We start from the raw sequence: 23,629 nt of genomic DNA, 5'->3' as shown, positions 1-23,629 counted from the left end.
CTGTTCCCCCTTTAAAATAAAATGTATACACGGCGTGGTTCTTGAATCCCTTAGTAAACAACAAGTATACCCTGCTTATTTGCAAGCTATATTCGTCTACTTTAAAATAATTTCATGGATTTCAGCTTTCCTGTTATATGCATCTTTATGAAGCCACTTTTTCCCCATTCAAAATATATCTTATGTGGTTTTAAATTGTTAATCGCTATGGCAACGGTCCTAATTTTTTATCATTTTGAAACCTTTGGACAGACTAGTAGGTAAATGACACTAAACTGCACTTGGAGTAAAATCATAGTTGGATGCTGCTGTACGCATAATGTAAGCCTACCAACTGGGGGTACATTACAACGGAAAATATGTCATTAGAGAACGTAAATCAATGTAAAATATGAAGGCCTGCATTATATTCCAAGCCAGGTATGTACATAAATGCGCAATAAACTCAATGCGCGTCTGAGTGTTTTATTTTGAAAGGGAAGAAAATGGAAGTGTCTTTAATGCTTTATTTCTGACTTGCCATAAAGTTTCTACGTTTCTATGAATCTGGTTCATTGAAGTAGGTCTTGGGTAGGGTGTTTAATAACTTTAGTGGACAACGGCGTAAAGACGCACTGACGCGGAATCATGGTGAGATTAATGTTTTCCTTTGACCGAGTTGTCTTTTGGTATGGATCAGCTTTGTGTCTCTTGTGCAACGTGTACCTTTCATTATGCAAACTGGGAAACATATGCCACAACTATGCAGAAAGTAGAACAAGATAAGCATTAGGCAATTATCGGCGTGCAAAAGACATATTAAAGTTATAAGATTTACATTATGCAGCAATCTAAATAAAAACAGCAATAGACTAGTTAAAATTCGTGTGAAGGCATGCATATGTGATCTGGAAAGACTGACACACCTCCTTCAGCCATCCAACCTGAAAATATTGGTTCCAAAAGAAAAAAAAAAAAAAAGAAGGAAAAAAGGAAGACAGACAGGTTACTTTGACAATTAGCAACCTTATATTTGGTTTGTTTTAATAGTTTTATAGTAGGTTGTATTACATGTTTATTATTAACAAAACACAAGTGAGTCTGTACATTTTGTGCTGGTTCCCTACAGACATGAAGAGAAATTGAATTAGGCTGAAAAAAGGGAAACCTAAAGTAGAATGCAAGATGTTTATTTGTGAGGCTCAATTATGGTTCATCAGTTTGCAGTTGTTGATAGATTTATAAGATTTAAGTTTCACATTCAGAAATGTTTGCTGGTGGTTCTCAATTTGTTCTCACCAGATACGATAGAAAACAGAAGAAAGCATTTAGCCTTCCGAGCACCACTAGATCTACACCAGGTCTAAAATAGGACTATATTGCTAGAAACAAGGACTAACCCAACTAACCCAAAAGAGTGGAAAAATGTGGATAAAATCAACTCTTAACTAAAGTCCCACCATGTTTTTTGGGGGTTTTTTTGGAAAACATTCATCCTTACTCTGAGTGAGCTTGCATCTCCACAAACCTGACTCTTATTTGACCTGGAAAAGTGCATTCCTCTTCTTATCATGATGGAAATGTTGTTCCCTTGGCTATAATACTCCACATCTCTCTCCATGGAGAATTTTTCATAGTATAGTTTTAAATTCCTATTTCCATGGAGTCATGCAGGTGATTCCTCCAGAAAGTTACATGCTGTCATTTTAAGATGACAGAAGAATTAAAAGGGTGTTCATATGTCATAGTCAACCACAGGCATCACATTTGGCTTTATGCATAAGACCTACTTTTTTCAGCAGTGAACACATTAACCATGCTTTACAGTGTTCATACTAATTGTTGTTATTTTTTCCACAGCCTCTGCGTCTGGACATAAAGCGTAAGCTGACGGCGCGCTCGGACCGGGTGAAGAGCGTGGACCTGCACCCCACAGAGCCCTGGATGGTCATCAGCCTGTACAGCGGCACTGTGGTCGTCTGGAACCACCAGTCTCAGGTCTCACCATCTCACCATCTCTCACTCATTCACAAAGTCTTATTTGTAAAAGAGACACAAGCAATCTTCATTACTTTTTAAAGATGCACTATGTGACTTTTCTGGTGGAGTGTTCCCCACTTGCTTGTCTCTACTGTTTGGCCTAGAATGTTCTACTGTATGGCATTAAAAGTGGCTGTCTTATTCATCTTCATTCGATTACAGGTGTTTTTTTTTTTTTTAATGTACAAAAATTACTTTTAAACTTGCATTTATACTGTGAGTAGTGTTGTCTCTCCACAGATCTGACCTGTAACTTGGCATAGAAATGTCAACTGCTTGTATCCATGGAGACAGATAAGCCATACTATCGAACATTTCAGGAGCATCAACATCTCCATAGAGACAAGCAGATTGCAAACAAAAAAATTCTATCTACTACACTTTAAGGAACAACTAAAAATCAAATTGAAAAAAAAAAAAATACAAAAAAATACAAAAACCAAATATATCAATTCATGTATTTCACAGAAAAAAAAAAAAAAAAAAAAAACTCCTTGACTACAGAGAGAGAAACATCAGACAAATTTGGAGTACAATTGTATGGATTCTACTGCACACTATGTAAAATTAAACTACTATATATTTATTGTGCAGAGTATTGTGAAAACCTTTGAGCTGTGTGACCTGCCCGTCCGAGTGGCAAAGTTTGTTGCTAGGAAACACTGGGTCATCGCAGGCGCAGTGAGTAAACGTATATATCTGTGTATTTGTAACAGTTGAATTACTTTGAACATTTCTAACCGTCAATTTCCTTCTCTCCAGGACGACATGCAGATCCGAGTGTTTAACTACAACACTTTGGAGAGAGTTCACATGTTTGAGGCTCACGCTGACTACATCCGCTGTATCGCCGTTCACCCGTCGCAGCCCTTCATCCTCACCAGCAGCGGTAAGGGAAATGATAACTTTCATGGAATGTATTTAAAATAGGCAATTGGTCTCACAATCATATCATGGGCCATCACAGTATATTGTTCTTTCTTCTTTACTTCAATGCATTGTCTTATTGCAGCAGCAACTAAAAACAGAGGAAACAACATAGTAAAATTGCAAAATAGTTGAAAAAGTGGCAGCATCAGAAATTGCCCAAGGATGGAGCAGTTCTTACCCTCTGCAGTCAGAAAAAAGCAGTTCTGCAGCTGTGTACGTTCTCACAAAATCCATGCATACGAATACGTTCTAAAGGGTTTAAGAGGGCTAGGATTGATAGATTGATGAGATTTTAAAACTGCCTTCCTTTATGGTTTAAAAATCAGATATACCACATTTAAATCAGTGTATTTCCATTGCTGTTGTTGCAGATGACATGCTGATCAAGCTGTGGGACTGGGACAGGAAGTGGCTGTGCTGTCAGGTGTTTGAGGGACACACACACTACGTCATGCAGATCGTAATCAACCCTAAAGACAACAACCAGTTCGCCAGCGCCTCTCTGGACCGGACCATCAAGGTAATCACAAAGTATACACAAATACAGAGCGCAAATACAGGTAAATATGTCAAAATCAAATTGGCAAATGTACTAGGTAAGATAGTTGGTTGAAAGTATCAACATTTTCGTTTCAAGTAAAAGTAATTCAAATGTAATGGAAAATGGAAAAGTTAAAGAATTCTTAATTATTTAAATGTACATATTTGTATACTTATATAAAATCTTTATTAGGCTTATTATGATATGTAGATTTTTTGCATTTTTGATTAGAGTTCTCGTGATAATTTCCAAAACAAAATAAGAGCAGATCATTTATTTACTATATATATATATATATATATATATATATATATATATATATATATATATATATATATATATATATATATATATATATATAAAAATTTTTTTTTTTTTTTTTTTTTTTCTGTATTTTTTTCTCAACATTGAGCAGTTAAATGATATGTTTTTATTTATGTTCCTATACAGTTTGTTTATATTCTTTTGTAGTTTACTCAAATATACTACTGCAGCTCCTACATTCCTACAAATTCTTACATTAAATTATGCCCGAGGACTGCTCTGGGTGTACTTGTTTGCAAATATGTGATTAATGAGATTCCTTTAGGGCAATGAATGAAATGAAACAAAGGCAAAATCATTATTAAATATTAACCTTGTACTAATGTCCCTTTTTTGTTTTGAAGGTGTGGCAACTGGGATCCAAAACTCCAAACTTCACTCTGGAGGGCCATGAGAAGGGGGTGAACTGTATTGACTATTACAGCGGAGGAGACAAGCCTTATCTCATATCGGGGGCTGACGACCACCTGGTCAAAATATGGGACTATCAGGTCTGTAAACACTGCGTACCTGAACTGGGACATTCAGAAAAGCGTCTAGATATGAATGCTTAAGTGTGATTAATGGATGGATTTGTTTAAAAAGATGGACAAAAAATAGTAAAGGCACATTTATTGTAACAGTATTTATTACATTTTACCTTTAATTATCAAAAAAACAAATTAAAGAGATTATTTATTTGCTTTTGTGTGTTTTCTCAGAACAAAACATGTGTTCAGACTCTGGAAGGTCATGCTCAGAACGTCACCTGTGTTTCATTTCACCCTGAGCTGCCAATCATCCTCACCGGCTCAGAAGATGGTAATGTCTTTCTTTAATCTAGAGCTGCACAATTTTATTTATTTATTCATTCATTCAAATCCTATTATATCATTTTATCTGTTTATCCTTCTTAGGCACAGTCCGTGTTTGGCATTCCAACACTTACAGACTGGAGAACACGCTGAACTATGGCATGGAGAGGGTCTGGTGCATCTGCAGTCAGTCTGGTTCAAACAGTGTCGCTTTGGGCTACGATGAAGGCAGCATCATCATCAAGGTAAAGAGATTTATCATGTTTAAAGGTCCTATATTACGCAAAAAAAATAACCCTGAAGCACATCATTTTCATTATCATTATTGGGTTATCTACATCCCCCAAGTTCAAATCCTCAGTTCCACCTTGTGATGTCACGAAGCAGTAGTTTTAAGTTAACAGCTCTTTTTAGCTATTGTTTAGCAGAGATTCAAGATTCCAGGGTTGCAATGATCCATATGATTCTAATGAAGGTACCGTATTTTCTGCACTATAGGGCACTCTGGATTATAAGGTGCACTTGTCATAGAATGGTCTATTTTCAAACTTTTTTCACAAATAAACCAAACCGCACTGGACTTTAAACAAAACACAACAGTTGGATGGGTCAGTAGGACTTTCTTTGGCGCGTTCATGGTGACTCTGGGCTTTGTTCAGTTGTGGCGTGTAGGGAGGGTGCTGTCTGGAACTGCTGGATTGTTGGTGTGTTCGCAGTGATTCAGTTGTTCAGTTGTGGCTAGAAGTGGCACATTGCACTCGCTTTTTCGGTTTGTTCCTCCGTTCCGTTCCTCGTCTGCGTGGAGCGATGAGTGTGGCTGCAGTGTTTTTTCGCTGCGCGGCCGCTGTCTGCTCCGTGTGTGTCTTTGTAGTTTACTGAAGTCATGCTGGGACACCCGAGTGGATTCGTGTATAGGGCGCTCTGGATTGTAGGCCGTGCAGTCGTTTTTTGATGGGGATGGAGGCTTAAGAGCGCTCCCATTAGTGCAGAAAATACGGTATATGAGTGTTCTCAGTTTGAGAGAAGAACTCAGCCTAAATATGCAGGGTGTGTGTGTTAAACATCTGTGAATGAAACATAACTCCAAGGTATGTTTGTGATGCGGAAACAACATTAGAAGAGAGATCAGAAAGCAGCGTAATAAAAAACTTTATAAATGATCAGGCGCATGTAATGCTCGCCGACAGGTGAACAGAATAATTATCTTTGTATTGAAGCAGCTGGGTAGGAAATATTAGTCAGAAAGAGAACATTTTGTCCTCAGATTAGCTGTGAAAATGCCTATTACCCTTTGAATAATGCATCTCCATTCTCCAATGTAACTGTGATGTGAAATCAAATTGAAATCGCAATTTGAGATGCCACAATTATTTACATAATAGAAGGCATTCTGCAAAAACATATATTAATTTCTTTCAGTCTTCTCTCAAATGTTAATGTGAACTCTGAACACAGTACTACTTCTTACCCATATATTGCATATACTTGAAACAAAAAAGTTGAAAAATTTCAGTCCTAGTCGATACAAGAAGTGTGGCTAACATTATCATATTATAAAATCTGAAAACACGCATGTAGCCATTATTATTACTAGGCATCGAGTTAGTGAGTCTACCAAATAATGATTATATGTGATGACAATGTTCCGTATCTGACCGTGCAGTTGGGGCGCGAAGAGCCGGCGATGTCCATGGACTCCAGTGGGAAGGTGATGTGGGCGCGACATTCAGAGGTGCAGCAGGCCAATCTGAAGGCTATGGGGGACGCTGAGATCAGGGACGGAGAGAGGCTTCCCCTAGGAGTCAAAGACATGGGCAGCTGTGAAATCTACCCCCAGACCATCCAGCACAGTCCCAATGGAAGGTGAGCACTGCTTTAAACATTCCATATTCTTCTTACATCCAGTCGTTTATTCCTGCATATCCTCATCAAAACCCATTCTTTGTGTAATATAAAATCTTAATAATTTCATGCTTCATATATTACGTTAGTTTCCTCATCTGTGCATTTGTATTACATTAGATTTGTGGTGATGTGTGGAGATGGAGAATACATCATCTACACGGCCATGGCCCTGAGGAACAAAAGCTTTGGAACAGCTCAGGAGTTTGTCTGGGCCCATGACTCCTCACAGTACGTCGAAACATCCAGCAGATTTGTATATTTTATTTTAAAAAAGGTTACAATATTTAAAATGCATTTTTGTTACAGATATGCTGTACGAGAAGGCAGTAACAAAGTCAAAATCTTCAAGAATTTTAAAGAGAAAAAGACTTTTAAACCTGACTTTGGATGTGAAGGTAAACCAGCTCTCATTTTCACTATCACATGTTAAAGCTGCACTCTGTAGTTTTTTTTCATGTTGTTGGAGATGTTATTGCTTTGCCTAGACTGTTCTACATCATGACATTAAACTTACTTAACTCCATGGAGACAACAGGTAACATAGATACTAGTCACATCTGTGGAGACAGTAAGAATGAATGTTTGTCAAGGCATTTTTGTCGCATTAAAACACCCCTGCTTGAATAAATCCAGATAAGTTCATGTTTAATGCCATTCAGGAACACTCCAGGCAACATCTCCATGGAGACAAGCAGATGGCAGATCCTTTAGTGTGATGATGAACCTGAATTTTTGGTATCTTTTCTTGTGGACAGGTATCTTTGGTGGCTTCCTTCTTGGTGTCAGGTCCAGCAGTGGTCTGGCCTTTTATGACTGGGACAGTGCTGACCTCATCCGCCGCATTGAAATCCAACCTAAACATGTGCGTTTTTACTAAATGAATTTCACTTTATATAATTAATACAACTTCAGTGTTCATTTTGTCTGACTATATAAAAACTAAGTTGAAAATAATTAATGCGACTACTGTAAATGTTTACATATTTCGGTTAAGTAATACAATCAAATGGAAATGATTTGGACAGACTAAAAGTACAAATAATTTCTAATAATTACTAAATCACTAATATTATAAAACATTGTTGTGCTACATGCTAGAGTAGTTTAAAGGACCTCTAATCTTGACCCTCTTGACTGTGTTCAGGTGTTCTGGTCTGACTCTGGGGAGCTGGTGTGCATTGCCACAGAGGAGTCCTTCTTTGTGCTGAGGTACTTGTCTGAGAAAGTAGCAGCCGCTCTGGAGAAGAAAGAAGACATCACAGAGGACGGGATCGAGGATGCTTTTGACGTCAGGAATTATACTTATATATTTTTCTGATTTATTTTCTTATTAAAACGTTTTCAGAATGTTTATTTGTGTTGGTGTCCAGGTCCTGGGGGAGGTGCAGGAGGTGGTGAAAACCGGAGTGTGGGTGGGAGACTGCTTCATCTTCACCAGCTCTGTGAACAGACTCAACTATTATGTCGGAGGAGAGATCATCACTGTGGCTCACCTGGACAGGTATCATACTGACTATACACTTAAAAAAGATTGGATTCTGTTCATTCGGCTTCATAATTTCAAGGTCCACTCAAAAAATCTTTAAATCTTTCAGTGTGTGAACGGTTTGCCATATGAATTACCACCTCAAAATAAAGAGTTTTAATTAAGGTGAATATGCCACCTTTTTGTCTCCATGGAAACGATATTGCTTTGCCAGGAATGTTTTCACAGTATGTCAATAAAGTGCTCTATCTTGCAGGTAATTTTATTGCTAAAAATACCCAAAAAACATTATTACTGTGAGCAGGGTGATGTATCCACAGATTTTTCTCGTAACTTGGCCCGATGGTGTCACCTTTGTGTCTCTTTGGAGATATACAAATTTCGTGCTATACAGTGGGACATTTCAGTCAAAGCAATAACATCACCGAGGAGAAAAGCAGCATCTTTACTCCTGTTTTATCACCTCCACTGTTGTACATGTTTATTGGGTGAAACAAATACGTTCATAATATATTGCTAATTACCTTTGTGTGTCTCTGAATAGGACCATGTATCTTCTGGGCTACATTCCCAAAGACGACCGGCTGTACCTGGGGGATAAGGAGCTGAATGTTGTGAGTTATTGGCTGCTGCTCTCAGTGCTGGAGTACCAGACGGCTGTGATGAGGAGGGACTTCACCACTGCAGACCGAGTCCTACCCACAATCCCCAAGGAGCAGAGGCCCAGGGTCGCACACTTCCTCGAGAAACAGGTAAATCAGACATTTTAAATACACTTTTGACCAAAACAGTATGACCATTTCATAATGCTGTTACCTCGTCACAAACATACCTGTAGATGTTTTGTTTCATTTACGCTTGTTTGAGTAACCCTTTATTATTAGGCTAAATGTTACGCAGTGCACCTTTAAAAATCTGTGTATCATTCGTTCATTTGTTTTTCAATATAAAACCAAAAATAAGAAAATGAAAAAACTATTATTTTCTTGATTATATGTCTCCAAAACCAAATGAAAAAAAAAAAAAAACATGATTTGCTTTTTCAGTTTTCAATTTTGTGTTTAAATGAATAATGGAAAAAACGGATAACAGCCATTTCCCGTTTCCGTGACTTAAACTACGATGCCGGACTTTTGCACTGCATATGGACTGAACCAGGACTAAACCAGGACTAAACCAGGACTGAACCATTTTCAGTCTTAGTCTGCTCCCAGTCTCAGTCCTGGTCTGGTCCTGGTCTGGTCCCGGTCTCAGTCCCAATCTCAGTTCTGGTCCTGGTCCCAGACTCAGTCCTTGTCTGGTCCCGGCCTAAGTCCTGGTCTCAGTCCCGGTCTGGTCCTGGACTAGTCCCAGACCTGGTTTAGTTCTGTTTTAGTCCTGGTTCAGACGGGAATAAAACGGGAAATGGCTGTTATCCGTTTTTTCCATTATTCATAAAACACAAAATCAAAAACTGAAAAAACGAATCTTTATCTGTTTTTTCATTTTGGTTTTCTTATTTTTGGTTTTATATTGAAAAACGAATGAACGAATGATACATGGATTCTTTAACTTCCCCTGCTCTGTACAAATCTAAACCATCTCAGTCTGGAAACATCTCTATTTGTACCCAAAACTACGTGTACTATCTCTGACAAAATTCCACTTCTCAGAAACATATTTTTTCTTCCTTTTACATGAGATTTGTTTGAAAGCAGGGCTGGTCTGTTTTTACCCCATAGATGTGCATTTGTGTGCTTTCTTCACTACTTCAGCAGACTCTAAAATGCAGGATTTGAAGGCATGCATAATTTACAGGAACATGGGGCTGCCAGATGGAAAGCAGCCTCTGGGTAGTACTTTCGGGTTTTCAGATATATTAATCTGAAGAAGTTTTAGCTACACTTTTGCCCCAGATCCTCTAGTAACAAATACATTCACCCAAACTGCATGGCTTTTTACACTGAGACTGCATTAAAGAGGGTGCATTATGCAAAACTGACATGACTCTACCATGTTATAACTTTCCCTCATTAAAAACATGCCTGAGGAGGTTTTATGTGTCATCAATGCATGTTTAAGTAATCTAACAGAAGCGTGATACAAAGCAGTAATACACTATAACTTCACAAACCTGTCACGATGTGCAGTAGCAGTAAAATGCACAGAGAAACTGAAACTTTTTAAGCATGTTAGCACATAATTTTTGGATAAATTAATCAAATTTTACTCGAGATTCAGTCATCTTTAAATGTTAATGAGCTTTAGCCAGTCCTCTATCTGAAAAACACATGCAGTTTAGAGTTTCAGATTCTGGTGGAACAAATTTCACTGTTTTAGGTGTTAAATGACATTGACATTCAAAACGACACATATATTGTTTATGTTCAGGAGAAGCTCTGACACTTCTGTCTTGCTCATTTTCCTACTTTTGTCTATACTTTTGTTTGTTTTGCTTCTTTAAAATTACAATATTCTCTCCCCAGTGGTCAAAATGTTGAAATGAAATGTATGATTAATAATTTACTGTTATAAAACTGTATTTATCTCTTCATACAGGGCTTCAAGCAGCAGGCCCTGGCAGTTACCACAGACCCAGAGCACAAGTTTGAGCTGGCTCTGCAGCTCGGGGAACTCAAGATCGCCTACCAGCTGGCCCTGGAGGCAGAGGTAAGTGTACATATATAAATACTTATGAACATAGTTATACAGTAATCAGGTCTTGACCATAATGGACATGGACAATAAATACTAAACAACATCCTTAATCATTTACATTGCATTATAAAGGTGCAATCAGTTAGCCAGGCTGGCACCACCTAGTGCCTCAATTTAATTTCTCTCCAGCGACTAGGTCAGGAATCAGAATACACTAGATGGTTTGCAAGAAGTTGTAAACCGGGCACCAGCCAATCAGCGAAGAGCTATGAAGCCATGACGTCAAACTCAAGCGCTTGTCTGGGTCCCTTTTGTGGTACAACACAACAGTAAACTAAGCGGTTGAGATGGATGTAGACGAAGACCGACATTCTGTGTTGGCAACGATTCCCGAGATCGAGGTTTTAAAGCTGGAACAAAGAGAATGTTTGGTGAATTTTATCAAGGGGAAAGATGTTATTGCACTTATTCCTATAGGATTTGGCGCAATACATATGTCACAACCAAATAACAGCAATTGGTTAAATAAAAAAAGTACCCACCTACCGCCAAGCAAATAAATCCTAATGTCGCAAGGTCAGACAGTTTCCTCAAAGTGAAACCGTCTGATGAATCAGGCTAGCAGTCTGTAACCTTAGAGTGTACGTTGCCTACTTGTCTCTGCCGTTGTCTAGAATGTTTCACAGTATAGCAGTATTATTACTTATCAATCTTGTATTTATTCAATTATTTGTTTTTATTGCTTCAAACTAGTTGCAAAAAGCAGACATTAGTACTGCGTGAGCGGGGTCACGTCTCCACACACCTGACCTATGTGCCATCTGCTCTGCTTGTCTCCATAGAGAAAGATGAGTTAAATGCCACACTGTGGGACCTTGTAAGGCAAAGTAATATCTCCATGGAGACGAGCATGTTACATTGTCCATCTTTAAGTTAATATTTAGCAAGAAGTTAACAGGTTAAATTCCCAGATCATGTGGGGCATTTCTTCTGCGTTCCCCATCACTACAAAATTTGTCTGGGGTCAGGACATCCCAGTAGCCATGTGTTTTAAAATTATGAAAAAAAGACATGAAAACTTACAATTTAAAACAAAATATCATTTAAATGGTGAAAAGTCTTTAAACTGCTTCAAAAGAAACCTTGAAATAGGAGATTTAGCACAGTCCTTTAGAACCAGCAATCCAAACCTAAAAGCTGGTTCATCCACCACTCCTCTCATCATGGCACTCAGACCTTGACCTGGTTTCTGTATTCAATGAGCGTCCTAACACTATTATAAAGTCATGGTTGAAGCTCGCGTGGTAATCCTCTGCTCTCTCCTCTGGTCTCTCCTCTGTGCTTTGGCTCTGGGTCCAGTCTGAACACAAGTGGAAGCAGCTGGCAGAACTGGCCACTACAAAATGCCACTTCAGCCTGGCCCAGGAGTGCCTGCACCATGCCCAGGATTACGGGGGATTACTGCTGCTGGCCACTGCCTCCGGAAACGCTCAGATGGTGGGCAAACTGGGCGAGGGTGCGGACGCAGACGGAAAGACCAATGTAGCCTTCCTCGCCTATTTCATGCAGGGCAGGTGAGTCAGGGGCCATTGGAAGTTCAAGGATTTAAGGTGTCAAATATACCCATCCTGGATTTTCTCTTTCATCTTTTTGAAGAGATACCATTCTAATAGGGATTAAAACAGTTTAGATGATGGGAGTCTTTCAATGTGTCATTTTTAATCATGCAGCCATGACTGTCAGCAGTGGGGAACAATAAGGACAAGTAAAAGTATGGTATTTAAGTATATTTTAGAGTGGATACTTTGTAACGTACTACATTTAAGAGCAGTTATTTGTTTCCTCATTGCATCATTTTGTTTTATCAATATTTTATCACTTTAACTTTGTGAAATACTTTTATTTGTGAAATACTCTTTTGCTCCTTTATCTGTACCAAAATTGTGATGACTTGTGATGATTTTTGACCAGTATTGATACTTTGCAGCTGATGTCGTTGTCAACATTCCCTGTGGGTGTAAAACTAACTGAAGGCATATCTTGAAACTTTTTAAGAGTGTTCGCTAGGGATGGGCATGATTAGTCGACTGATCGACTATAATTGATCATTAAGAATTTCATCGATCATGTTCATTTTTAATCGACAAACCGAATGTAGGTTGCTGTGTGTAGTGTAGCGTAAAGAGACAAGGCTGCGTCTGACAGCGCAAACACTGAAGTTGCAGCCTCACAGTCCCATGTTTCGGCTCTGGCACACCACCTTGAAGATCACTTTACCACTTAATAAGTGTGTGTACAGGCACATTAGTATCCCGGTTATGATTGGGTTTTTTGAGTATCCCGGTTTTGTCATGATGCATGTATACGCAGTATCCCGGTTACATATGCAACATAAAGTTGAGTGCGCATGCATCCAAAAGACAAACACCATGGCTCATCACAACAGTAGCCAAAATAAATAAAGTGACCAACATAAATAAAGTGAGTGAAATGACTGTTAAGTAAAAGAGCTGTGCTAAACCTGCACACGTCTGATCTCTGAAAACGTGAACTATCTTCAACGCAGTTGACGCACAGAACAGACTCACCATCATCATCACCATCCCTCTGTCACAGAAAGAACACTCTTATTCCACTGAGTCGTGTCCTATAGTGCGACAGAAGCTGAACTGTGTCACGACACAAGGAGCGAGCTCTTTTTTCAGTGCTTATAGTTTATGCAAATGAGCCATGTGGTTTTAAGTTTAGTTTCTGTAAAACATAAACAAAGCTGCATTAAACACATTATAATGTCAACCGGGCTGATGTGGCTCTATAGTTGTTATGGTTTATTTGTAAAGTTGAGTTTATTTATGCAGATTAGTAATAGTAATAATAATGATGATGATAATTTTAATAGAAAAACTTTAATGATTATTCGAAAATCAATGTTAATTCTCCTGATGACAAATTAAGAAAATTTGATCGAATGCCCATCCCTAGTGTTTGTTAATGTGTGCACTGTGTCACCATGGTAACTCCTGAACATTCCTCCATTAGGGATACCTGTATCATCTGTACCCCCAGCATGATGTCCCGGCAAAGTATCAATAGCAGTAGAATGGGGAAATGAATATAGTGTCATTTGTTTAGCCAAAATTGAAAACACCGTGGTTTAAAATGAACAGAAATGCACTCAGCTGCACAGACACAAGACTCTGAATGTGAATGAGCCAGGAATAGACAAAGTGCATATTAATCTTCCCCCTATAGTTAAAATGTTCTATCTGTGTTTTGGGTTGTTCAGTAGATGTGTCCTTGGGCAAGACGCATAATCCACCTTGCCTTCATTGTCTGTGTACACTGGTGTATGAATGTGTGTGTGAATGGGTGATGTAAAACGCATTGAGTGCCATGAAGGTGGAGGAAAAATGCTAAGTATATATATTGACCATTTACCATAAAGTTCTGACCTCTCATATAGAGCACAATAGGACAGAGGAATGGGATGTTGCTCATAAAAATAAAATAAAAAATGCACCAGACTCTACAAAACCTTGATAACTTGTCCTAAGATAATCAGGTACAAGAATAAAAATGAATAACTCAATTTCTATTAAATTCCTAATGTTAAGAGGACGTAATGTACTTAATTGACCTCTCTTTTTGTAATTTTATCATTACCCTGTACCAAACCCAGGTGCATCCCGGTTTTATTTTTAATCCGGTCAACCTAATCATTTTCCTTCCATATTATAAATTGTGATGTGCCCATGCCTGTTTCCATCAGACTATGAAAAAATGAGTGAACGAGACAAGAAACAGCCTCTATACATAGCTTGAATTCTGTCCACACGGTGCTCTGTATAATGTATTGCTTTTGGCTCCTTGCTCGCAGACTGGACAAATGCCTCGACCTTCTGATCAAAACGGATCGGTTGCCGGAGGCGGCGTTTCTGGCAAGAACATACCTGCCGAGCCAAGTGTCAAGGTAGAGCTGTAAGCAAGGCTGACAGGGCTGCTCAATGGAAAACAAGAATATCTGTAGTGACATGTTAAATGCTAACAGCACATAAAGGAATGCTGGACGAGGACCGGGAATCACAGGGTCCCTCATGATTCGATACGATACTTAGCTCAAGATGCAATATTATCACGATACAGCAATACATGTGTTAACTGATATATTACACATGATGCTCTGTGATGTATTGCTGTTTTTTAAGAACTACATTGCTCATCGAAACAGTGAATGATGAACAGTGTATTGGATAAAGTTTGGACTTACAAAAATTGCAAAAAGATACCAAAAAAATCCTCTGGGCAATATAACAGTACAACAGCCCACGATAACAATACTGTATCACCAAATTTAGAATTACAATATATCAATATTTTGATATTTTTGCATACCCCTATTTTGGACATGCAATAATTCTAATTTGGTTATAATGTGATCCATGATAAGTGATGTATACCAGTTTCTTTTAAAGCCTAATTTAGTTTAATTTAAAGATTTAAAGTTTTATTCCTGCTTTAGTGCTGTTGTAAGTAGGACTAGACCTGCTTTAGTTCTGGTTTAGTCCTTGCTTGGAACAGGTTAAGACTTTGGTTTAGTTGCTGTTTAGTCCACGATTAGACCTTCAGATATAGTTTAAACACCTGGTTTAATCCTGGTTTAGTCCAGTGTTGCTTAATTTGAGATTCAACCTTACTTGTACAGGGTATTCCCAGGTTTGACTACCTCAAATTTAAGGGTTTTTAAGACCACTTAAATGAAAATTAAGACCAGCATCGCATTATGCAGGCGAAAAACACCAGATCCAATTCTAATAATGACCAACCAACTACTAAATTTAGAATCTAAGAGCCACTGTGGATTAAACCTACACTTCCCCATCTCCATCCAGCATCTTCCTCCACTGTACTGATTGTTTACTCATTGCCGCCAGCGCCAGAAACCAAAGTACTGTCTGTGCATACTCCAACTTAGACGTTCATTTCCTCCCTCCATTTAACATTGAATTGCAGCTTTGTTGAGTATACAGAAAATAGGCTAATGAAATTTAAGACCTTTGTGAAAAAAAATAAGACTTGGACAACATAATTTAAGACTTTTTAAGGCCTTAATTTGGGAACATGAAATTTAAGACTTTTTTAAGACTTTTAAGACTCCGCGATTACCCTGATGAACCTTTAAACTTGTGTAGTGATGATGTACCAATACCCACATTACATTTATGTATACAGTATTTAATCAAAGTCTCATTCTTGATGCAGTATTTTATGCATAGTGTTTATTTGACCACTATTATTGTTTATTGTTTTATGATGCACAATGTTGCCGAAGCGTATTTGTGAATTTTGTTCATTGACAATGGCAATAGTGTAGTTTAGTGTATTTGTTTTATAAAGGACAATGCAAAAAAAAAAAAAACTCTGATCATCTCAAAGAGGTAATATGTTTGTGCAAAACTGTTAATTGCATGCTAGTAAAATACAGTGTTTTTGAATCCTATCATTCATCCAGTCAATCAATAAGAAAAACTAAATTCTCATTCAGTCTCAGTCACCACATCCATCCATTATTTACATATTTACAGTTCATCTTGCCTCATAAATACAAGGCAGTTTAATAAGCTTTTCTGTGATTCTGATTAAGTGAACAGCAATGAGTTAAGGTCCATTTACTTTCCCTTGTCTATTTCTGTCAGCAACTCGACCAAAACACAGCTCTGTTTGATTAATGAATCCTACGATAAATCTATTTCCAGTAGAGCATGTCTGTATTTGGCAGTCATTGTGAATTTTAAAGTGTGAATATTTCATACTTTACAGCTGTGTCTCTCCTCAGAGTGGTGAAGCTATGGAAGGAGAGTCTGTCTAAAGTGAACCAGAAGGCAGCCGACGCTCTGGCTGACCCGTCCAGCTACAGTAACCTATTCCCGGGGCTACAGCGCGCCCTGGTGGCCGAGCGCTACCTGCAGGAGACTCATGTCGGGGTCAGGCCTGCTGCAGAATACATACTCATCATGGTCAGTGCAAAATGTGTTGTTTAATTATTTACATACATTACATTTATTTGGCTTAGATGGGAGCAAGGGGAGGGGTGTGTAGTCTGAATATCTCTTGTCCTAATGACTTAATAATGTGTATTACCAAATTATGTTAAAATTCAAATAGAAGAATGCCTTTTTTGTTAAATATTTTTTCAGCCAAATGAGGACCGTAATGTTGTGGAAGAATCAGAAGGTTTTATCCCTAAAGAAGAGTCAAAGGTGAGCTTCCATTCAGTTCATTTTAGTGTTGTGTAGCTTCCAGTAATCGCCTCATAGGTCTTCAAAAACCAAAAAAAAAAAACATTTAATCAAACAACCAAATTTAGACTTTGGGGCAAAAATAAATGGTAATACAATTTAAATGACAAAATAATTTAAGTAGCAGAATTTGTGGCTGTTTTTTGTCAATTAGTAAAGAACAAAATACTGTAAACATCTAATGATCTTAATGGTATATGTTATAATAATCCTTAATTTAATTTATTTTGTTTTGTGTGTGTGTCTTTTCCTTCTCAATCTCTTGGTTGTTCCTTCAGGTGTCTCCAAAAGAGGAACCTGATGTTATGGAAGAATCTACTGTCATTAAAGAAGAGTCTATTGTCATTAAAGAGGAGTCAGTTGAGTCTATGGTGAGTCAGAAGCATTGATCTTTGTTTGAAGATTTGTAATTTTATTCTTTATTTCTTAATACCAATAGCAACACTTTTGTTTTTGTCTTTTCTTATTGCTGTTCTTCTTAATTTGACTGCTCCAATATATAGTTACTACAAGAGTCTATCAGTAAGTGAGGAATTCATACTGTATGTTTATGGACTTGTGTTTTAGGCAGTAGTGGAATGTAAAAAGGTAAAAATAGTAAAGTACTGTACTTCAGTATATGGTTTAGGTATCTGTACTTTACTTATGTAGACTTTAAAGTGGATACTTTTAACTTTTACTACATTTGAGAGAAAATATCTGTACTTTCGACTCCCCCTCCCAACTGAATAGTAAATTTTTTTTTAATTATTGTTCGAGACTTGTTGTAAAGGCTGTGGAGTTACTTTTTTTTTTTTTTATTAAGTTTATAGTCTGAACAAACATACAAAAAAAACAAATAAGAACAGTTAGGAAAAAACAACTGATTCGATTCTTTCTGTTGAACAAAATTCAGCACAAATCTTTATCAAAATCCATACATTTGAAGACTTCAGAACATGTGTATGTATTTTAATCTGCACTTTTTCTTAAGTAATAAAACTGAGTACTTCTTCCACCACTGTTTTTAGGAAATCATCGATCACATGGCTGAACCTGAACCTGCTGCTGTTGTGGCAGATTCTATATCCGTAAAAGAAGAAATAACTGAAATAGCAACACCAGAAGTAGGTCACAAACAACTTTAATACTTTTTTGCATGCTTGTCAGAGACTAGTCTTTATGAAAATGTCAAGTTATAGTTTTACATATTTCTTTCGCTCTAGGAAGTTGTTGAGCAGATTGTTGAAAGCGCATCGGTGGCTGTTGTGACAAACTCTACACCTGAAGAAACTGAAGAGGAGGTGAAACCAGCTGAAACTCTCATTGTGAGTCAAGAATATGTTTTATGTATTATAGAGGTAGTATTATGTCAAGTGTACTTATTGGAGCTTTCTGCCGTGCTATAATGCTCCCTCATCAAACACATGCCTGAAGAAATTTTATTTGTCATCCATGCATGTCTGAGTAATCTAGGGATCTCTTCTTCCCTATACGAACCGTCCTTATGGTTAGCAGTACAAATCTACGTCACCAATGCTCCCACATAACAAATTCCATAAATAAAAAAGAGCTTGATAAGAAACAATACACTACAACTTCCCAAACCTTAATACCCCATCGAAGTGTAATACCTCCTCTTTAAGTATTTGATTTGTACTTTACAGGAACCAGAGGCGCTCGTAGATGAAAGCACAACTCTGGCTGCAGTAACAGAATCTCCACCTGAAGAAATCCTGGTAGAAGAGGTTAAACCAATAGACACACCAAATGTAAGTCATGTTTATTCATCTAAATTAGAATTAGGGATGTAACAATGACCAAAATATCGTGATATCGTATCGTCACATCAAGTTCTTTGCTTAAATGCATGGTTTTATAGTAGCAACAGTTTATAAACATAGGGAACTATATATCCCATGATTCATTTCAGCAAAGATAACATGAAGAGATATGTTTTTTACTTAAATTCTTGGGATTATGACAGAAATAATTCACACCAAAATCTTGTCAAGGTATTTTAAAAGCAAAAAAGTGTCCTATCTACAATTATATTAATCTCTTCAAAATATCGTAATAAATATCGTACCGTGAGATTTGGATATCGTTACATCCCTAATTAGAATTCTAACCAGTATGAATAAGCACAGTTTAAAATGTTTAAAAATCAAAGGTGCACTGTGTAACTTTTCTAGTGTAGGGTCTCTCTGTTATGGAGATGTTGTTGCTTTCTTAAAATGTTCCACAATATGTCTGATTTGATGTCCATGGAGAGAAGCAGGTCAAATTACGAGTCATATCTGTGGAGAGGTGTGACAGATCACAATAAGAATGCATATTTTAGGTAGTGCTGGGTTACAGATGAGGAGCAGCTAAAATGAATATGGTTAAAGAGCAGATTTGTGGTGTAATTCAGGGAGTTCTTGGGCTTAGTCACTAATAGAAATGATTAGGTTCAACATTTGTGAATGTACTTTGCCATGAAATATCCAAAAGGTCAAAACTTATTAATAGGAAAAACTGACCCTTCTAGAATCTGAAAACCACAGATATTTTTAGCAGTAAAACACCTGTAACTAAAAAATGTAAAATAGATACTGTGGAACATTCCAAGCAAAGCAGTAACATACTGGTCAAAATTTTAGAACACCCTAATTTTTCCAGTTATTAAGCCAAAGATGTTCATTTTGTCTTCTTATGTAATTTAACTTCTTGGGTACTTTTTAAACTGTAAAATGTATTTACCAGTTCTGAAGATGGCTTGCAGGTAGCAGCCGAAACATGTCAACAAGGTAAATACTTTTTACTGTGTTGTCTTTAAAAAGAACCCAAGAAGTTTTCCAGTTATTTTTTGCATTTCAAGTTGTGCAAGTCCAATGAAGAGCTTGAAATGGTACATATGTAAGTACTGAACAGCCTGAGGTTAAAAGAATAAACAAACACATGAAAACATGGAGTGTCCAGCACAGTCTCCAGACTTAAACCCCATCGAGCTGGTTTGAGATGAACTGGACAGAAGAGTGACAAGTGCCACACATTTATGGGAACTTCTGCAACAGACTTGGGAAGAACTTTCTGAAGAATATTTGTAAAAAAGAATGCCATAAGTGTGTTCAGCTGTTATATCTTCCAAAGGTGGACACTTTCATGAATCAAAGGTTAGAATATGTAAATGGTAAAACAGTAAAAAAACTGGAAAAAGTGTGGTGTTCTGAAACTTTTGACCGGTAGTGTACATGTCCATGGAAATAAGCAAGTGGCTGACCCCCATTAGAAAAGAAACACAGTGCACCTTTAAGCCTACATATGCACAGACCTGTAGTACACTTTCTTAAAATGTATTATTTCATTATTTTGTTTTCAACAGGAGGTGGTTGAGGACACGGTTGAAAGCACAGTTACCGTGACAACATTTGAAGAGACAGTAGTAGAGACTAAACCGATACCCACAGCCATTGATCCAGTCTTAACAAAAGAAGAGGAAATTATGGAAACACCACAATCAGAAATAACGGACGAGACTGAAATTGCGCTTACAACTGAAGGAATTGATTTTGTGGCCCCAGTTACCGAAATTACCAACACGGAGCCAGATATTGCACAAGACAGTTCTGCAATCGAGGAAAATGTTGCGTCACCTGAAGAGGAATTACAAGAAAATTCTCAAGTATCTGTCTTAACCGAGGAAGAAATCATTAAGAACCCAGTGACAACAGACGATCTCCTCGATATTACTTTGGAAACTTCTACTTTAATATCAACAGTGGCAACCAGTGACCAGCTTTTTCATGAAGAAGTGACGGCGAAAGAGTCGACCATGTTGGAAGACCCATTTTTGGTTGAGGATGTTACAGCGCCGGTCGAAAATGTTAAAGAAATAGTACAGAAGGATGTGATGGAGGAGCAGCTCATTTCGTTTGACTCCATGGCACCAGAGGAGCCGCCTAATCAAACTGCAGCGCCAACTTTAGCTGGGTTTTCGCTCAGTCCGATGCTTGAGCCATTGGTAGACACAACACCAGTTTTGTCAGATAAGGTAGAGAATGAGCTGGATACAGAAATGCCCGATGTTGGTCCAAAAGTTTTAAGCGTTGGTGCAGAAGTGTTGAGTCCAGACGTGCTGAGTTCGGGTTTGGTGGCAATGGCTGTAGGACCGGTCGTAACGGAAGAGAAAGTGGAACCAAAAACCGAAGACAGCCCAGCAGACAAGCCCCAAGAGGAGGATGAGGTCAGTACTGTGTCTTCAATTTTTTGGAACTGGTTTAGTCCTGAGTTTGCCTAGGGTTTAGTCTTGGTTTAGTCCTGGTTTAGTCTTGGTTTTGTCCTGGTTTAGGCTTGGTTTAGTCCTGTTTTATTCCTGGTTTAGTCTTGGTTTAGTCCTGAGTTTGCCTTGGGTTTAGTCTTGGTTTAGTCCTGGTTTTGTCTTGGTTTAGTCCTGGTTTAGGCTTGGTTTAGTCCTGTTTTATTCCTGGTTTAGTCTTGGTTTAGTCTTAGTTTTGTCCTGGGTTTAGCCCTGTTTTTTCCTGGTTTAGTCTTAGTTTTGTCCTGGGTTTAGCCCTGTTTTTTCCTGGTTTAGTCTTGGTTTAGTCCTGGGTTTAGTCCTGGGTTTAGTCCTGTTTTTTCTTAGTTTAGATCTGGGTTTAGTCCTGTTTTTTTCCTGCTTTAGTCCCGGTTTAGTCCTATTTTAGTCCTGGGTTTAGTCCTGAGTTTAGTCCTGGTTTAGTCCCGGTTTAGTAGTCCTTGTCAGGTTTCCTCTTGTCAGATTTCTGAAATGCATCAATTTGGTTTCCAACTAAATTTTTTAGGCCAATAAAATTTAATACAGATGGGGGCAGCTACAATTAATATTGTTAAAATGTAGATTTATATTGCAGCAGAGCAAGGTCTTAGGTCTAGTAACTCAGAGAAATTATCAGAATCAGCATTTGTGACTTTTGCCTTTTAACTTTTGGACATTTCATGACAAATTGCAATGTAATCAATAGGAAAAACTGTCTCTTGACCTCCATCTGGAAGTATGACATTCTAAAATCTGAAAACCACCATTGTTGTCAACTTATATTTCATTGGGTCATTTTTTCTTAAACACTAGTATTTATTTATTTATTTATTTATTTATTTATTTGAGACAGGGACAGCGCACAATTTCGCATTAACCGTGACAGGAGAGATGCATTGTACATCAGGTTGTAGCATCAGTGCTAATTTCCACCTGTGTCCCTGGACAGGTTCATTGATTGATTGTATTTATTGACCTTTGACTATCACTGTTTGGAGACCTGTCATGTTTTGGGTTGATGGGGAAACCGGAGCACCCGGAGGAAACCCATCCAGACACGGGAGAAACATGCAAACTCCACACAGAAAGGCCCTGGGGATCGAACCCAGAACCTTTTCTGTTAGTGCTAGCCACACGTAGTACAAGTTTTTTACTTTACAACTTTTATTCTGTTGCAGTTTGGGTTTGAGTGCTCACCAAACTCCATGTTTTGGCTAGGTTTGTTTCATTTTAGGGTATATTTAGGGTGAATTTATACTTGCGAAAACATCAAAACTAAAGCTAAACATGGACTATACCTGGACTAAACCAAGTCTATTTGTTTCTGATATTAAATACTTATTACATATACTTTAAATTGCATTTGTATTCATTAAAATCTGTCCTTTTTATAGGGTCTTGATGATCTGGATTTTGACAATTTCGACTTGGGAGATTTTGACCCTGGAGACGTCAACTTGGACGAAGATTTCTCAGATGAAAACTAAAGAGATTTTATCTTTAATGATGACCAAAAAAAGAAATGTTTGGACCAGAATGCCAGGAATCAGACTTTAAATGTTCTTATTCGTTTTTAAATGTAGTTGTTTTTTTTTTAATGTTGCAACGGAAGTAAAAATATGTTTAACGAGTAAATGTTTTTAAGCTATTCAAATGCAAGAACAATCATCAGTGTTGTTTACATAATACGCTTAATTCTTTTTTGTTGGTAGTAGTGATTTTAGTGCCTTCTTTAAAGTGCCTATGACAGGTTGGATCTCATTTCACTGTTAAGATGATCATATTTAAGATTTTACAAAAGATTAAAACACTCTTTCTCCCAGTTTAGCCATTTTTAGGCTTCAAATTTTACTTCCTTCCGCTCGAGAAGTCCATAACCCAACAATCATATTGTACACTGAGCCAAAACTCCTCTAATGTACATAGACATTATTTGACAATTAAAATGATAAGAAAACATTTATATTTATTAAATTATGTTGAAAGTTTCAGGGGGAAAAAAGTGTTTATATGTAAAAAAAAAAAAAAAAAAAGAAAGAAAGAAATTATAGAATTCTTCTTAGTGTGAGAACTCTACTTCCTGTAATTTTCCACAATTTTTCAACTGTTCTTCACAAATTGTGTGGTGTAAAACTAATTTATATTTACAGCAGGCATTAATCCAACTAATTAAATCAAAATTTTGTGAATCATCAAAACCTGACATATGCACTTTAATACCTCAAAACATTTTACCTCACGTTTGCATATCATGGTACTGCGATGTAAATATTTGGTCTTCTTACAAGTATGAGGTTTTAAACAATACAGGTGTTACATGCATCTATTTTTAAGTGCCTTTTCTTTTTTTTTTTTTCTATAAACACTACAACTCACATACAGAGATTTATGTAAAACTGAGCTGTGTTTTTTCATTAAAGTAACAATCTGATTACCAAG

General features: G+C 37.4%; 1 protein-coding gene across 1 annotated transcript; it reads left to right on the top strand.

Annotated features, from left to right (window-relative positions):
- The first annotated feature begins 534 nt into the window (after positions 1-534).
- On the top strand, positions 535-23,561 carry LOC110153597 (coatomer subunit beta'-like). Its single transcript, XM_020917507.2, has 26 exons — positions 535-630; positions 1,840-1,977; positions 2,614-2,700; positions 2,782-2,908; positions 3,321-3,469; positions 4,159-4,305; positions 4,516-4,615; positions 4,711-4,853; positions 6,272-6,471; positions 6,631-6,741; positions 6,820-6,908; positions 7,269-7,375; positions 7,658-7,801; positions 7,884-8,014; positions 8,544-8,751; positions 10,538-10,648; positions 11,996-12,210; positions 14,514-14,606; positions 16,470-16,650; positions 16,831-16,893; positions 17,211-17,303; positions 17,943-18,038; positions 18,138-18,239; positions 18,579-18,683; positions 20,279-21,139; positions 22,585-23,561. Exons 1-26 carry the CDS (start codon positions 628-630, stop codon positions 22,675-22,677), a joined length of 3,897 nt encoding a protein of 1,298 aa, XP_020773166.2. The 5' UTR covers positions 535-627; the 3' UTR covers positions 22,678-23,561.
- The last annotated feature ends 68 nt before the right edge of the window (positions 23,562-23,629 follow it).

Source organism: Boleophthalmus pectinirostris, unplaced genomic scaffold, assembly GCF_026225935.1.
Source record: "Boleophthalmus pectinirostris isolate CB_2022bp ecotype Guang Dong unplaced genomic scaffold, ASM2622593v1 HiC_scaffold_9, whole genome shotgun sequence".
NCBI lineage: Eukaryota > Metazoa > Chordata > Actinopteri > Gobiiformes > Gobiidae > Boleophthalmus > Boleophthalmus pectinirostris.
This window is presented reverse-complemented; position numbering and strand designations above follow the sequence as displayed.